Here is an 18411-nt window from a genome sequence, read left to right as displayed (position 1 = left end):
AGCGGCTTTTAGCGGATCAGCTGATAAGCTGCTTATCAGCGGATCAGCTGATAAGCGGTTTAGCGGCTTAGGAAAAGGGGGGGGAGGGGAAAAAACCCGCAGGAACTCGCAAGACATTTCGTCTTGCAAAGCAAGCCCATAGGGAAATTCGTTTTGCGAAGCGCCTCCAAAACGGAAAACCCTTTCATCTAGCGGGTTTTCCGTCTTGCGAGGCGTTCGTCTTGCGGGACACCACTGTATTTCTAAAACATTGTATCTCTGAGCTCTTTCAAAAGTCGCTAGAATAGTATAGACTTGAGTAAGTGCATGATTTTATTGAACTAGTTCCCTTTGATGGAAGATTAAGCTATGTTTTTTAAAATGATGAAGTATCAAGCAGAGCAAGCTAAATGCTTATACAGTCATACCTCGGGTTGAAGTAGCTTCAGGTTAAGCATTTTCTGGTTGCGCTCCGCGGCGACCCAGAAGTAATGGAGCGCGTTACTTCCGGGTTTTGCTGCTCACGCAGATGCTCAAAGTGACGTCATTCGAATGCGTGGAAGCGGCAACATGCGCAGTCGTGTGCTACGTTCTACTCAGGATGCGAACGGGGCACCGGAACAGATCCTGTTCGCATCCAGAGGTACCACTGTATACAAACTCATTTCCTAAGGCACAAATCTGAATTGCTTCAAGTAGACTTGGGTAGATCATAAAACGTTGATGTAAAATATTTTACAATATATGTATCAGTACGAGATTAGCAATTACAATGGATTCAGCAAGGACATACATTTTAATCCCCAAGCATGTCTTTTTAAATGTATCAAACAAGTTTAGTTTTTGGACAAGCATTGGATTGTCATAGTGGAGATAGTCTTACTCGATCGTACAAGGCTCAGGTAGCAGGCAACTGTTGCCCAAAGTCACTTTTCTAAATATCTCTGCTGTTTGTGACAGAATATTATCTGCCATGAAGAATGAGGTAACTTCCTTGAAAGGAGATGGGGGCTTATGAAGGCAAAACATTTTGGTCTCCTTTACTAAATTATATTTAATTATACAGTCACTATTTGTTACATATCACTAAATGTTCTTTCTTCATTGGTTTTGTTAAGGAATTTCAATACAGGATATGCCCATCACAGGACGAGGTCATTCAGGTAGAAGCCGAGGCCGTCCCAAAGGTGCAAATGGCGGGTCAAAAAGCACAGGGAAAGGCCGGAGCCGGAAATCCACAGCCGGAAGTGCAGCGGCCATGGCAGGTGCCAAAGCAGGAGCAGCTGCCGCCTCAGCAGCCGCATATGCAGCGTATGGGTACAACGTGTCTAAAGGTAGGAGGCTGTGTGGGGCGTTGAACACCCTTTATGCTTTGACACCAGGCCTTCAGCCGTCCTTAAGGACACCTGAAGATATTCTTGTAGGATATCTAAGTCTCCACTTGAAATCCAGGCATGTTGAAGTTCCAGCGCATATGATGGTATAAAAGTTCATTTCTAGTCCCTGAAAGATAAGCAGTTAGGTAGAACTGTTGTCAGCTCAAGTCCACATTTTTGCTCCTATCAGTATGTTTATACGTAATTAAAAGGTTCACTCACTTTCTGGGGACTAATTAGCCTAATAAGTCTCTTTATCACAAAATCCAATTATGATTGGTCAGATTAAGCCTCGGTACTAAATACTCGTACAAAAAATAGAATGTTTTCCTTTTCTTTGACAGCTTTCTATCCACTGTAATGAATGGGCTCAGATTTTGATACTCACTGCCTTGGGTATCCTTGGGGTAAAAGGGCAAGATACTAAAAAAAATTTCTTGGCTAAAGTTGTCAGTAAAGCTCTTGGTTAATCTTAATCCTGCAGTTTTAATTTTGTATGCCGTTAAAAAGCTATAGTCTGGGTGTGGCCCATTGAGGAAGAATTTTGCTTTTTGTCGCTAGGTATGTCTTCAGGCAGCCCTCTTCAGACTCCTCTCATCCGACCTGCTGGACTTTCAGACTTTGGACAGTCAAGCGCCACTTCCCCCTTGAGTAAAGGAAACAGCGTTTGTGGAACCTCCAAACCCTTAAACCTGACAGGTTCCTTGGCACCAGAAACCTCAATCCGAAAACAATACAAAGGAGCCCACACTTCAGGTGGGCGATAGTAATTCTGAAACCCTGGAACCTGTGTGTCTCCATAGCGGCTTCCTAAGCAGCCCACCCACGCCTACCAGCAAAAGGGTTTACAGATGATGCCTTGTTTCCATGTGGGCTTGAGGAGAAGACAACTGCACTACTGGGGCAAGAGGTATTCTGTGTGCACTTCCGTGTGTAGCCCGCATTTGCTGTCTTTGCAGATTTGGGATGAGGAGGGACAGAGACTTGGGATGCTTGAGCTTAACTTTTCCATTAGGCTTCTTTCTGGCATCCTACAAATCATGCAGGGAAAGGATCCGGCTTCCACATGAGACTGGCTGCGAGATCTCCTCCCCCTTCATTTGTACTCACACCAGCGCCCTTTGCCCCCCTCGTCTTTCAGGTTTCATACGGAATTCGACTCCATTCTTATAAGAAGGAGATCAGCAACTAAACTTGGGGGGGGGGGGTGCCCCGCAGATTCAGAGGAGCCTTCTGGCCAGTGCGCCTGTTTTTAAGGGAGCTGTGGACAAACATCTTGGTGGTTCTAATGCGTATGAATGGTGGATGCAATGAAGAATAGACTCTAGGGGAAAGGAGAGAGGAGTTTTGCACTGCGTCCTAGAAAGGGGCTTTTGTCAGTATCATGCTTCTGAACTACTAGAGTACTGCTTGGTTGGCTAAAGGACAATAGGACAGATTAGAGCTTTTGAGAATGATGTTGCTGCCTCTGCCTCACAGAGCAGAAGGAAGCTTCAAATTGCCAATTAGCATTGCAAAACCCAGGCTTGGATACATTTACTTTCATAGCATTGGGTTTTCAGTACAATTTCTTGGATTTGGCTTATGTGGGACTCTTCAATGTTTTAGATTACAAAGCCATTTTGTGTGCGATTACAAGAAGAAATTCGAGTAGTGGGGAATTGTCCCTGGTTTTCATCTCATTGTGCCATAGAAGAGTTTTTTAAAAACATGTTTTAGGTACCACTGTTGGCCATACCGCAAAGGATGCGCATCGGGGAATGCTTCCATTTTCCCGATCCATACAGTCCCCAGCTAAAACGATGTCTTTCATTCCAAGCCATCCATTCACTGTGTCCCTTTTCTTTAGCAAGACTCATTTGTCAGCAGTGTCCACACCCAGCAGGTTTGGATTGCTCCACTGTGATGAATCCAGCACTGTAGCAAAGCTCTGTGAAGCTAGTGAAAGTTGTTAGAGAGCAGCAACGCCATTAAGTGCAACTCTTTGTTGTGGTATTCTATTCTGAATGCACAAGAACCATCTGCTTTTGGCATGATATATATTTATATATAAATATAAATATATATATTCTGTCTGCATTGCACTGAGATGAAGGAGGGAGGCAGTTCTCCTGCCTTCACATTTACATTAAATGGATTTTCTTTCTGGGCATTTTCATCTTTCAAGGGAGAACCAGGTTACGAGGTGAAGATCTTAGCTAGGGCAGCAAAGGATTTTTCAGTCTCATGCACCTTGCCTGGTGTCCCAAAGTGTAGAGCAAGTGCTTCCTGTTGACTCTGCCTTTAATTTGCACACCTGAAAATAGCAGAAATAAGTTCAGTTAAATTGGTTTTTTTTTTATTTAAAAAAAAAACAGATTCGGAGGGAATAATTGGGTGGGGAGGGGATATTTAAGTTAAATCATGAAGATTTTACCCCACCCCGCTCAGATTCACATGTGTATATACAGTGTTTAGAGGGAATCAGAAAATGCCAAGCCTTTTTTTCCTCTTTGAATGTGCTGTCTATTTTTATAACTGAACTTGTACATATGTATAAAAAGAGACACATCTTTCTTTTACTAACTGGAGAAAAGAATCTTAAATAAAATGGAGTGAGATAATTTTATGTAAATTCCGTCTCTGTGGTTTATTGTTCCATGACGAAGTTTGGTGAAACAAGGTATGTGCTGAAGTGCTTCATTTTCTAATTATTTTGCATATGCCTATGTCTAAGAAATAACTACATGCAGCAGGATACACAGACTGTGCACAGGGGATTGCAGAAGGCTTCTTGCCACTACAGTCTCGGAGCCATCTGACTGATAAATCAGTGGCTAAAATACAAGTGATTTTCTTTTCTCACCCTGTTCTTGCATCCAGTATGAGGTTTCCCTCTTTCTGATAGCGCTGCAATGTGCATCGGGGGTGGTGGGGGTACAGATGTTAGCAAATGTTGTCATACTGTTCTGTATGGTGGTGTGAATTTTTGTTATATGAATAGCACTGCTCATTGTAGGTGTGGTAGATTAAATACCTCCCCTGCATCCTCTTCTCCCACCTTGCTTAAATACCAAACTGGGCCCACAGTATCATGGTATATTTCCTGCGTAATTTGGTAGCTGTGGGTACATCTTTGCAAGCCTGGCAGCTGACAGTGATTTGTGAGGAGATCAACATGATCCCAGGCTATGAAAAGCAAAAGGATCTATAATGTTTGAACTTTCCTTTCTGTGCTAAGAAAAACGGTAATGTACAAGTGTGGTTGTTTTATATTGATTATTAGTAAGTATAAGTTCAGTTGTGTTGTCTCATTTTTATTTTTAGCAAAATAAGGAGTCATTATTTCATACATCAAAAATATTGATTTAGTTCCCTCTTTGCCAGGTTTGTCATTCCTTTGGTGTGTAGATATACCCTGATTCCTTCCTGGTGGTTAACTGTCAGTTTGCTGCTTCCCACAAACTATACATTTGCTAGATAAAAAAGGCTTATCAGAAGATAGTTGGGTCTTTTAAAATGCTTTGCACAGAGTTTTGCAGGTGGCACCGAACAGCAGTGCCTGTAAACCTCTTTCGGATGAGCCAAAAAGGCCTTGCGATAGGGTTGGCCAGAAGTTTCCTACCCCTGACTTACACCAACAAAGAGCGGGGCTAGCAAAGTGCTAAGAAGACCATTACAAAACGTTGCACCCTTTCTGTTTTTTTCTTCACCACCTTCTCTTCTTACATCAAACTTTCTAAAAACTATTTGTTTTGCCTATGTGTTTATGTAGACTTCTAAAACTCACATAAGCTGTACTGGTCATCATATGAGGCAGAGCTTTTAATACTCTTGTGTGAGTCTTGCTTCGCTTTGGATATACTTAAAGTAAAAAACAACATTTTGAGGAGCTCAGCTTTCAAAAAGAGTTGTGTGCAGCATTTGGGGGGGGGGGAGGATGAATCATGAGAATTAGACATACCAAAAAAATAAGCTGCATGAATGCTAAAATGATCTGGTGAGAGGGGCAACAGCCGAGGCAGCATACCTTTTTATTATGGGGGTGTGAATGAAGGGAAACAAAGTAGCCCAGACAGATGAGGCAACAGTACTGTGCCAAAGGAATATCTCTAAACTTTTCTGTCAGGATTAGAAATGGGGAAATATTGCACTCTTTCCTGTTTTATAAGATTATTTTTGTTGATTCCTCAAGTGTAGCTAAAGGATTGTGCTTTCTTCCACATGGACAGCTGCTAACTGGATTGATTTATTCTGATTCTGAGTTTAAATCTCTACAGTGAAGCTTTCTTGTTGTTATCTTGGTTTTTGCCCCCCTCCAATTCTCCATAGGGCTTTAGTATGTGTGTGAAGGGCCCGTAATGAAGGATTGCCAGACCTTCTGAATTGACTAGGGAAGCACCCCACCCACCCTTAGTCAGGAACTCTTTCTGCAAATCTGAGGACATATTAGCTACATATCTGTGCTTTTAAGTGAGGGGAAGGGGCACATAAATTGCAATTGTGGGAAGTGGGTCAGTCTAGATCAGAAGCTTAGCCCTGGGGGTTAGGGGAATTCTTTTTCCCAGCTCAGATTAGGGGCATCATCCCTGCAATTTGCATGCAGGAGAAGAGCTCAGCTGTAGGGAATGGGACGGGTTTTTATCAATTGTAAATTGCAGGTGGATGGGGTCCCAGTTTAAAGCAGGACCACAGTTGGGCTGTAGGATTAAAGTCACCTGCCCCTACACTTGAGTTGCAATCTTAGATGGTCAAGGACTCACTGGCAATTCGTGGGGTGGGAGAGGAACACACTCAAAGGCATGGATCCATAGTTAGTATAACATGTACAGTTTGGCCCCTCATTAGATTTTTCAGCCTCTGCTTCAGCTTCAGAATCCTAGATCCTTTTCACTTGTTGCTTTCCTAGTAAGCTATTCAAGGGTTTAAAGCTCATTATCTCTTTGCTAAATGCTGAATAAGATCTTTAAGTGGATTTCACTTGAGAGTCTCTTAATCTCTTAGCCTTAACTTCACTTGACACCTGCTGGGCAACCCATGCTGTGTTTAATACTGTCTCTGACCTTTGCTTACTTTCTCATGTGACATATTTCAAGGGACGCCCCCTCCTTGACCGCCTGCCTTCAGTAATTACTCTTGTCCCAAAACCTATACTCCTACTCTCTCCAAAGGATAGCCATGGCTATAAAATGGTACCTCGGGTTACATACGCTTCAGGTTACAGACTCCGCTAACACAGAAATAGTACCTTGGGTTAAGAACTTTGCTTCAGGATGAGAACAGAAATCGTGCTCCGGCAGCAGCAGGAGGCCCCATTAGCTAAAGTGGTGCTTCAGGTTAAGGACAGTTTCAGGTTAAGAATGGACCTCCAGAACGAATTAAGTACTTAACCCGAAGTACCACTGTAGTACTACTTGAAACTTCTCTATTTTTCTGCTGCCGCATCCAGAATTATTCCTTTTGTACTTCATTTTACATCATGGATTGGGGTCCTGTGGCCCTTCAGATGTTTTGGGGGTATACCTTCCATCATCCCAGCTGGGGCTGCTTGGAGTTGGAGCTGTTGGAGAGTCAAAACGGCCCATCCCTGTTTTATTTTCCAGCTGTAATTGCTGCCTATGTTAAAACTGAGAACAGCCGTTGCATGGGTCTTTTAGTGGGTGGGGAGACTAAGCACTTTTTGTTGATACTCATTTTTATGGACATTCCCACAACCTCCCAGAGCAAAGGTTGCAGGAGGCATGAGGGACCATAGCAGGAAGGAGCCAGGCTAAAAATTTCCTCCCATGGGAAATTTACAATGTAAGAGATTGGTACTTAATGTACCTGCGAGAATGAATCATTTCTAAATCTTTCTTGTCCCATCCTTCTCTTCCTACTTCCCCAAAAGCATTATTCAAGGAATGCACCTTGCTAACAAAGCCACAGCTGTTATAAAGTTATGTATACGACAAGCCACTTGCTTTGAGCTATTGTGAGTAAAATGTTTTTGTAATATTAATGTTATGCTTAGACATTCCAAGATGCTGCAAAGGCTCTTGATAAATAAGACGCAAACAGGATACTGTGGGCAAATATCCTGCTTCTTTGCAAATACACTGCAAGCAACCTATTAGATTGCTTATAGCAGCAATGCTCAAAATTTGCCAGAGTATCCCTAAGTCAAGGTGGGGGGACGGGATGTTTTGTATCGCTGCAAATAGAATCAAGATGGCAAAGAGAAGGGCAGGTTGTCTGGTGCCAATGGCTTTTAATATTGGAGTACTATCAGTCCAATTTTTCTCAATGGTGAGTGCTGATTCTGTTTGCTCTAGGGTGCAAACAGGAAGAATGTTTGCTATACGATGCTATAGTTTGCAAAGAAAGCAAAAAAATTGCTTGAAAAATAGGGGCTACCTTTAGCACATTCAACATAAACCCAGAAGGTGAAACCAAACTCAGTGTAATACGCTCAACAGGGAGCAACCTGGCCACTGTTGCCCCAGTGAGCAACCTGCAATAGCTCAGTCCGTAGAGCATGAAACTCTTAATCTCAGGGTTATGGGTTCGAGACCATGTTTGACAAAAAGATTTCTGCATCACAGGAGGTTGGACTAGATCACGTTTGCGGTCTTCCATCTCTACAGTTCTATGATACTATGAATTCTTTAGCTGAAGTTTCCAAACCATCTTTAGAGGCAGCCCTATGTATAATGTGTTGCAGTAGTCTAACCTAGAGATTACCAGAGTATTAACAACAGAATTTAGGCTATCCCTGTCCAGCTATGGGTGCAGCTGTTTTAACTGTTTTTAATTATTGTTTTTTCTGTTTTTAGCCTTGAGTTCAATCAGGGAAAAGGTAGGGTATAAATGAATGAATGTTTAAACTGATACGGCTTTCCTCCTAGAAACTCTGTAATTTCCAGTTCTTTTTATACGGCTGATATCCTTGCACTCAATTTACATTTAGACTGCAAACATTTCTTTTGCTTTAATGCATTTTGTCTGGTGTTTGCTTTCTACAGCAGTGCACGTCACAGACAGTACCGTGTATTTAACAAAACACTGGAAAGCTCTTAGCAACTTCCCAGTCCCAGTGTAGCAACAGCTTGATGGCCTCCACGCCTCTGGTGGGGCTCCATGACAAACATATACCGTATCTGCAGCACTCAGAAATGCAAGTGTGTGGTTGGAGTGTCCAGCCAGGACCGTGAAGACCCAGGTTCAACTCTCCACTTAGCCGTGAAGCTCACTGAGCAACCGTGGTCTTGTCTCTCAGCCACACCTGCCTCACGGAGTTGTCGTGCAAGTAGAAGTGGTTGGGGGAGAATGAGGCGTACCACCCTGAACTCCACAGAAAAGGTGTGGGATAGAACTGCAATAAATACAATGTTGAAAAATACTCCACATGGTTCCATAAAGCAGCCATCGTCCTTCTGCCATTTCTGGCACCTCTGGGGAGAAACTCCCATTCTTCCATTGCATTTCCTCAGATTGTGCAAATATATTTTAGTATAAGTGCCTTGTTGATGTCTGTTCTATCTGTAATGCTGGAAATGGAAGGTTTTAAGCAAAATTTGCATCCTCCCTTCGGTTGTGAGAACCCTGTGAATTGTATGGCTTTCCAGTACATCACAGCTTTCCACACATGCTAGTGTGTTGGCTGCAGTGTGTGTGTCATGTGAACGCTCCCCATGCTCCTCCTGGGACTGGAAAGGGGTTAGTTTCACTTCCAGTTTGCTAGTACAGTGTTACCTCAGGTTAAGAACTTAATTTGTTCTGGAGGTCCGTTCTTAACCTGAAACTGTTCTTAACCTGAGGTACCACTTTAGCTAATGGGGCCTCCTGCTGCTGACTCGCCGCCGCAGCGAGATTTCTGTTCTCATCCTGAAGCAAAGTTCTTAACCTGAGGTACTATTTCTGGGTTAGTGGAGTCTGTAACCACTGTAAAACTGAATTACTGTGTCGCAAAATGATGCGTGTCTATAAAGGGTGCCACCAACATGAAAAGTCTGGAAAGTTCTGCAGTGCGTTAACCTTAAATGAACCTCCATTGACCTATGTGGATATTTATAGGTAACAAGCTACTCATTAAACACCTTTGGAACTGTTATAACAACTTTCAGGTCTCATCCAGTTCTGCTCAGCAGAAGTATGGCATTACATTGCATAGCTGCCTATGCAGCAGGAATAGGGTATAGTACTTCCAATTTACTGTTGTTTGAAGGCTATTTTCTGTGTTAGTCACTACTGCGTCTTCTACTGTGATAAGGAAAGGCCTTATTTCCTTATCTTTGCAAAAGGAAGACTTGGGAACGTTGAGACTCTAGAATCATACTCTTGTTTTTCTCTTGAATGTGAAGATATGTACATCTTACTTCGGTACCTGAGTTGCCAAATTAAATTGAAACAGAAACTTAAAAAGTACCACAACAAACAACTCTGAGGTCCTCCTCCCTGACTATAGAAGTTCATTTTGTTTTTAATTATTTAATCAAAAGGTGTATAGACAAGCTTTCAGTTAACAAAAACTGTTATCACATATTTCCAGTTACAGATAGGTAGCCGTGTTGGTCTACCATAGTCAAAACAAAACAAATTCCTTCCAGTGGCACCTTAAAGACCAACTAAGTCAGTTCTTGGTATGAGCTTTCGTGTGCATGCACACTTCTTCAGATACACTGAAACAGAAGTTTCCAGACCCTTCTATATAGTGAGAAGGTGGGGAGGGGTATTACTCAGAAGGGTGGTGGGAATGGGTGTTATCACATATGAAATGCAAAATAGAACCCGGCGTCAGCCAGAACAATAAAAGCCAACAGAAGGATCATATCAGTAGAGTCATCTTAAATGACTTGCTGGAGAGTTGGAGGAAATAAAAAGTTATTTGCTTGATACCACGAATATACTATGGTGCTGCTCAAGCCTCCCTAGTGATTGTAGCACATGGGCAGGGTCCTGTAGAAGATGGCAGTTCTTGGGTTAACTCAGATCTCAAGCCATTTAGAACTTTAAAGGTAAGCACAATATCAGAAATTGACTGTCTTATACCTGGATCTGAGGTACATTTACTGAGAAGTCCCACTAGTTTAAGGGGGATTACTCCCAATGAAGTGTACAGAAGGTGATACATAGCCTTAGGCTACATTCCTATTCACATTTATCTGGGAGTGAGCTCCATTTAAAACGTATGTGACTGACTTCTGAGTGGACACAAATAGGACTGCTCTGTTTGTCATTTTAGGAACAGTAGCAAGGAGTGGCTACCACAAGGAGTAGGAAAATGATAATCTTGATATCTTCTCCATCTGTAAGAATTTTGTGGAGGATGGCATAGCTGCTGCGGTTTATATTCTCTGCTGACCTGCTTCAGCTTGTTGTTCTCTGTCTCCTGGAAAAAACATGAATGAAATGCTACCTCGGTGTTTCCTGGTGGAAAACAGATGTGTGCATCACATGTACCTCTTTTTATGCACGTTACCTCATTTATGTTACCCCATTTGTATTTAAAATGTATAATCTCTAGGCCCAATTGCCACTTAAATTAGCAGCTGTCACTTTGGCGTGTCTCAGAATACCTTTAAATTACGTCTTTCTAAGGGACCACAGAGTGTTAATGCGGTGACTGTTCAGATGGCTACGTCTATAATTGCTTTAAGATGATGGGAAACCTGACACATGATGGCAATTATCCACTTGTGGGTTGATGACGGGTGCCGACTAATAAATTAAATGGAATGCCCATGGACAGACACACCCTCCATTCCTCACGCCTGTTACCTGTGACAAAACGGCAAGGCTTCTCGTTCTCTGGTCAGCGAAGACAAACAGCCCAGTGCCTTGTGCAACAATCGCTTGCGTTTCCTGGTTAAAGCAGCATCTTTCTCTTGGGAGCCTCAGGTTCTTCTCAGGCTACCCCACCTACACCTGTTTTTGTTGGGTCCAAAAAAGGCCTATAGTCACACTTAAGAAGGCACTGATCTGCCATTCTCCACCTTCTGAACCCCTTCTGCTTAAATCTACTTCCCTTCCTTTTATTTTGCCTTGACCAATAGCTGAGTGCCTCAGAACAGTTGGGGCCCTAAGATCTGGCCACCTTCTCCACCTGTAATCATTTCCCACAGTTGTGGGGGGGGGGGAGATGCCGTGCGCTTAATCTGAGGGAAAGTGGGCAGCAAAATGAAGCCGCAGGGGTGGGTCACTTGAGATCATCAGTGAAACATCACCACTAGCTCAGTCTTCAGTACTCCAGTCATAATTTACCCAAAATGCATTTGACAAATATACAGTGGTACCTCGGGTTAAGAACTTAATTCGTTCTGGAGGTCCATTCTTACCCTGAAACTGTTCTTAACCTGAGGTACCACTTTAGCTAATGGGGCCTCCCGCTGCCACCGCGCTGCCGCTACACGATTTCTGTTCTTATCCTGAAGCAAAGTTCTTAACCCGAGGTACTATTTCTGGGTTAGTGGAGTCTGTAACATGAAGCGTCTGTAACCTGAGATACCACTGTATAGGATGATAAGTGAGCCTTTGAAATTCAAGTTAGAAGAGACCTTTTGTCTGTCGGTTGTTTCAAGGATTGCCCTGACAGAAACCTGGGTTTGCCACTGAGCTTTCACACAACAAAGAACTAGCCAATTCAGGCAACATGATACATATATATTTTGAAACTTAAGATTATTGTTCATGCTGTACAATTTTAAGGAGTACACCTTAAAAAAACATTGCATATGAATAGGCTTGTTCTGCATTTGTGTATGCTCTGATGGCCTTAAAACAGCTTTCAGTAGGATTAAGGTGTTTCTTTTCATTCATTTCCTGTGGTGGCTCCTCTGCTTTTTCAGATAAAGCGGCTGGGTCCCATATTGCTCCGTGGCTTAGTTTATTCTGTGGAGTTATAATGTCTTTTCCGATTTGCACTTGGAGCAGCTTCTAAAAGTGTTTTGCCCACAGCAAGCCCGGCTCCCGACAGCCCTGTGCAATGGATAATTATAGATATCTGGTTTATAAATAATATATTGACTTCTTGAGCTGCCCTTAAATCCATGCTGCTTCTGGTGTTTAGTTTGTGGGCAATTACCGCAGCTATATTTAGTCATCATTACCTGCTATAAACATTTTAATTCTTTTAATCCCCTTAGTCGTGCCATTATTTTGGTTCCTCTGCTTTTTGAATCCCTTGTTTGCACGGCAGCATTGCATTCTGCTTGTGGGAGTTAGGCTTCACTCCAAATAGTGCATGGGGGCCAAGCTTGACATAGTAACAGCAGGCCTATTACTTAAACTCAGGGCTGCCACACTCAGACAAAGCAGGGGAAGGACAAAAAGGGTGTGAAACCTGCATGGTGGATTCCTGTCACAATTAAAATGACTCGTGTATCTTTAAATATGTTTTTGGTAAGTTGGCAATCCTCACCAGCAAAGGCACCAGGGCCAACTTTTGCATTTGGCAACCTAGTACGTTAATGTTTGTTAGAGGCATTTATAGTAATGATGTATTAGTAGAGAAGCTTTTTTAAAAAATCTGTTCTAGGCTTTCATTCATGAAGTTTCTTTGAAAACTTGGTTTAATGATCAATATCGCAGTTTCTATATCTCCACTGCTGCCCAGTTGCATTTCTCATCAGCTGAGTTCTGATAATAGAAATAAGCTCAATTGAGAGGATATTGCTGAGGGGGAGATGGTACATTCACATGTCCCTTTTCCTCTAAAACCCCAGAGGAGGCACTTTCTCACATGATACATGATGGCAGAAAACCTCAGTTTAAACCAACAGAATTAGAGAGGTGGCAGAGAGTCACAAACAGGCATGAGAAGGTAAGACAGGCAAGAAGCTTGGGCATAAGAGAGGGGAACAGCAATTCTCAGTTCCTGATAATTCTCAGGCACCTGGGATTTAACCCTGGATGATAAAAGTTTCTCACTTGTGATATTCTCAGTAGCCTAACCAGGCTTATATCACCCAAATCTGGGTGAATGTTCTGGCCATTAGATTAGAAGGCTTGGGAGAGTGAATCAACTTGGTGTGTCTGGCTTGGCAGAGCCTGAGTCTAGAGTGGAGGGATAGGACAGGACCGCACTTTGACCTTGAGATGTTATTGGATTCCAAGTCCGTCATTCCCAGCCAGCAGTCAGAGATTATGGAATATGTATTCCAACAACACTTGCAGGGCCACAGTTCCATCCCACTGGTCTAGAGTCTTGGCAAATGTTCAGCGTAGACGAGCAAGGTTTCTCTCAGTGCACAGTCCACCCCAGTGTCCAACAATCTTCCTACTTGAGCTGGTGAAGATGCAGATCTACTGTAAGATTTGGTAGTAAAATTCTTCTGGCTATTTGGTACCGGGGAAGCCCAGCATCCAAGCGGAGCTACCCTATCAGTACTGATTCATGACTGAATGGCTCTTTTTATGTCAACCATGGGGATATTTCAGCATGCCATCAGTGTGATCCATGCAGCAGACATTGGGTGCGGTGTTTGATGCTGGGACAATTAATATGACAACCTGGGGGTAGAGAGATTTATTGTGTTTCCTTTGTCAATGGCAAATCACTTTCTAGTGGGGTTGAAGCTGGCAGGTGGTTTTCCCCTTTGCAGGGGTGGAGAAGGTGCCACCACCACAACCAGAAAGTTTCTGGACAGAGTTTTCTGTTGACATGACTGGCATCTGTGTTAAAGTCCTAGCAGTTCTGTGGAATAAGCAGATGACTCAGCCTGTTGGCACCATTGCTCTTGAAAACCTTCTCCCACCTTCTCTTTGGCTTCCTGCTTTAGTGAGAAGCTTCAGACAATCAAGCAGCAGAGTAGATGACTCAGCTCAGGCCCATATTAGAGCCTACTCTGTGGTCGTGGCAATAGCAAAGAAAACATAGGGAACTCTCAAGTCTTGCCCTGACTTGTTTGCTAAATGTTTTGCTGACATCTGTTCCAACTTGCTACAGCCTGGTGGACTGGGCACTTGGTGAGGGTATGTCTTACCAGATGCCCACTCAAGCTTTGTACCCCCGAGGGTTGAGCAGCTGAGCGCAATAAGTAACTGGTGCCTTGCTGCAAGAGGAAGTGGTCCTGGCAGTCTTCAAAGCTGAAGTGGTCAGCTGCCCACTCCTTAAAATGTCTGCCCCAAACTTAGATGATTATAACAAATATTAGCCAGTTTCAAATCTCACCTTCTTGGGCAAAATACTGGAATGAATTTTGGCCATACAGCTCCAGAGACTGTTGGAAGAAACTAGCCACCTAAACTCATTTAAATCCAGATTCAGTCTTGGGTTTGTTACCCTGATGGATGACCTGAGAAGTGAGAGCAACAAAAGGAGTGCAACCTTGCTGGTTCTCCTGGATTTCTGAGCAGCTTCATAGAATCATAGAACTGTAGAGCTGGAAGGGCCCAGAGAGTCATCTAGTCCAACTCCCTGCAATGCAGGAATATGCAGCTATCCCATATCTGGAGCAAACCTGCAACCTTGGAATTGCCACCACACTCTTAACCAACTGAGCTATCCAGTTTTCAGTGGTCAATGTATCCTTCTGCATCATGATGGAGACAGGGAGCAGCATTTTGTGGTGGTTCTGCTCCAACTTAGTGAGTTTATTCCAGAGGGCGGTGCTGAAATCTGAATTTAGTATCAAGACATTTGTGCTATAGTGTTCACAGGGCTTAATCTTTCTCCCTGACACTCAATATCAACATGAAACTACTGGATGAAGTTTTCTGGAGCTTTAGAGTGAGGTGTCTTCAGTATATTGATGACATTCAATTCTCTCTGCCTCATGGGTGAGACAGTGGGGGTGTTGAACTTGTGCCTATAATCAATAACGAGCTGGAGAGTAACCTAAATTTTAATCCAGATAAGATTGTTAGTTGGAGTTACCTAGTAGTTCAGTGATTTTGGAAGGTGATATCTCCTTTTTATATATAATTTGTTTATTGTCGTCGTCCCCCCATAATTTTATACATTTTAACATAACCATTTCAAACATTAAAGTACAAGGTACTTTTGAACCTTTGGACCTCTTTCCCTCTCTCCATGGGTTCCATGTTTAAGATTAGATTTTTGCTGCATCTTTACCATTATCCATCTGTTAAATAACCATAATTATCACAAAGAATTCCATATTACAAGTGTCATTGCATCCCTGCCAAAGATTTTAACTGTTCACAGTGGTCTTTTAAATAAATTACAAATTTACTCCAGTCTTTAGAAAATACTTGATCTTCCTGGTTTTGGATCTTCCCCGTCAATTTTGCCATCTCTGCAGACTCCATCAGTTTCATCTGCCCTTCTTCTTTTGTTGGTACTTCTCCTTCCTTCCATCTCTGGGCTAGTAGCATTCTCACTGCCACTGTTGCATACATAGGGAGCTGATATCTCTGTATGGGGTTGTGATTCCTCTTAAGGGAAAAGCTTTCTACTAGTTTAGGCAAGTTTACAAGCTATGACTGCATGCAGGCATGACTTTGTTACAATTGTCCACAGTCTCATAACATCCGTGTTAGACCACTGTAATACATTATATGTAGAGCTTCCCTTGAAGATGGTATGGAAATTTCAATTTATTCAGAATTCAACAGCCAGACAGTTGGCTAGAATCTCTTTTGATGACCCTAAACTTGTTCCAAAAGATTTTCACTGGTTTCCAGGGTACTTCTGAGCTCAGTCCAAGGTGATAGTCTTAACCTTTCAAGCCCCAAATAGCTTGTGACCAGGATATTTAAAGGACTATCTTCTCTCAGTTTAACCTGCCACATTTTTGTGTGCCCCTGCTGGGTATCGCTAGATGGACAGTGACTGAGGAGATGGCCTCTTCAGTGCACCTGCCAGGTTTAAAACATCTAAATTTATTGTCCAGATTGTTGCCTGTGATAGAAGAGGCTCTGTGTCTAAAAGAAGGTGCAGAAAAGGCACGAAGGAGGATGACTGTAGCCAGGAAGTAAATAAAATAGTTGGGAAGCCAGTGGCTACATCATAAGCACACACTGTGAAATAAATTTTTGCACCCATTCGCTGGGCACGAAAAGGATGCTATTAAACAAGCAGGGCTTTGGCCTCCGTCACCCCAGTCAGCAAAGTCTCTGCCTCAGTGACCTAAAAGAATCCTTGGGAAGCTCCCTGTAAACACCCGGCCTGAGCTTCGCTGACCTTTAGCACAATTTTGGCTGCGATTCCCAAGATACCTCCAGTGCCTGTTGGTTAGTGTTGAAGAACCAAAAAGTGTAAACACAAAGGTCTGGGAAGGCTGGCAAGCAATTAATATCTGGGACCGAGGAAAGGCAACATAAACACACCTAAACATGATTTAAAGCTGAAGTTTGAAAAGGGAGAGGGAGAAAACAGTCCTCTTGGAAAGTGTGAAAAGTTCATTCTCAGGCTGCCTTGCCCAAGCTACCCTTCTGTAAAATCACTTAGGTATCCCTGACACTAGTTAGAAAAGAAAGGACGTTAGCACTGGGCATACAGGCATTTTGCAATACAGTGGTACCTCGGGTTACAGATGCTTCAGGTTACAGACTCCGCTAACCCAGAAATAGTACCTCAGGTTAAGAACTTTACCTCAGGATGGGAACAGAAATCGCGCTGTGGCAGTGGGAGGCCCCATTAGCTAAAGTGGTACCTCAGATTAAGAACAGACCTCCAGAACGATTTAAGTTCTTAACCCGAGGTACCACTGTAGTTCTAAGATAGGGAGGGGAACTTGTACGCCAGGGACATCTGAAGGCCCACAACTCCTATCAATGCCAGGCAGTATGGCTAATGTTCAGGGATGGTGAGGAATTTTTTTATTAGCCTCCCAAGAGGCCCAATAGCCTGTGTTTGTGTTGGTCACAGAAGAAACAGCTTCTCTTCCACTTAAGGCAGTGTGGAAAAACAGTTTGACCAATCTTTTTTTTTTTTTTTTAAAGTAACTTTCATGCATTTGTTTATAAGACTGTTGCATTTAGCCATTAAAATGCAATGGATGAGGGCCAATAAACTGGATTAGAAGGTGGTGGTTCCTATACCTGGAAGCCAGTTGCCTATTCTGGATGGGGTTGCACTTCCTCTGAAGGAACAGGTGCACAGCTTGAGGTACTCCTGGATACATCTTTGTCTTTGGAGGCCCAGCTAATGAAATGTGACCTCGGTAACTAGAAGCGCCTTTTACTAGCTTCGTCTGGTATGCCAGCTATGTCCATATCTGGCTCGTGATAACTTGGCCACTGTAGTCTCTGCACTGGTAACCTGAACACTGGATTTTTGTGTGCGAGGCTGCCCCTGGGTCTGATCCAGAAGCTCCAGTTGGTGCAGAATGAAACCAGAGAGCTGGCCGCATGTGACATCTCTGCTAAAACATACCGTATGCCCTGGCTGCCTGTATCCTGTCAGGCCAGGTTCAAGGCTCTTGTGTTGATATACAAAGCCCTGACCAACTGGGGTCCAGACCTGAGTCCTTATAACCCAGCCGACTGAGATCATCCCTTCTGCCATGTTATAGAGGTCCAGCTGGCCTCAACCAGAAATCAGGCATTTAGTGGCACCAGTCCTATGCTGTAGACCAGGCTTCCTCAACCTCAGCCCTCCACATGTTTTGAGACTACAATTCCCATCATCCCTGAACATTGGTCCTGCTAGCTAGGTATCATGGGAGTTGTAAGCCAAAAACATCTGGAGGGCCAAAGTTGAGGAAGCCTGCTGTAGACAGTGGCATTGTGTTGTCTGCCAGCGCTTAGAGTGCATGTGCATGCACATGCATGTGCCAGGCAGGGGCAGGGCAAAAAGGATAAACAGAACCCACATGCATGGGGCATGGAGGATTCACAGAGCCCATGCACCAGCCCAGCCCTCTCCACCGGAACCAAGTGGGGCCACACTGTGCCATTGGCCCACCCATGCAGGGTGGCCCTTGGCGGGGGAATCCCCCCAACTCTGACTGGGCGTCCATTCCGCAAGGGGGCCAGGGACATGGTTACAAAGCCAGGCTGGGCTCTGTGACCCAGATATCCCCAGCAGCAGGCAAGGTGGGGTGGGGATCCCTGCATGGGAGCACCTGATTCATGCCCCCTAAAAATCTTACGCCCAGGGCTATGTCCCCCCTGAGCCCCCTCCACACTACCC

General features: G+C 43.6%; 1 protein-coding gene across 3 annotated transcripts in view; it reads left to right on the top strand.

Annotated features, from left to right (window-relative positions):
• INO80 (INO80 complex ATPase subunit) overlaps positions 1-3969 on the top strand; it is a 57504-nt gene extending 53535 nt beyond the window's left edge. For all 3 annotated transcript variants that reach the window (XM_081858406.1, XM_081858405.1, XM_081858404.1), the window contains exons 35-36: positions 1098-1313; positions 1917-3969. In XM_081858406.1, coding sequence (XP_081714532.1) covers positions 1098-1313; positions 1917-2122 — 422 coding nt within the window. In that variant the 3' untranslated portion in view covers positions 2123-3969. The remainder of the gene's footprint in view (positions 1-1097; positions 1314-1916) is intronic.
• Positions 3970-18411: the final 14442 nt, after the last annotated feature.

This window comes from Podarcis erhardii (assembly GCF_964252035.2).
Source record: "Podarcis erhardii genome assembly, chromosome: 1".
NCBI classification, from domain to species: domain Eukaryota; kingdom Metazoa; phylum Chordata; class Lepidosauria; order Squamata; family Lacertidae; genus Podarcis; species Podarcis erhardii.
This window is presented reverse-complemented; position numbering and strand designations above follow the sequence as displayed.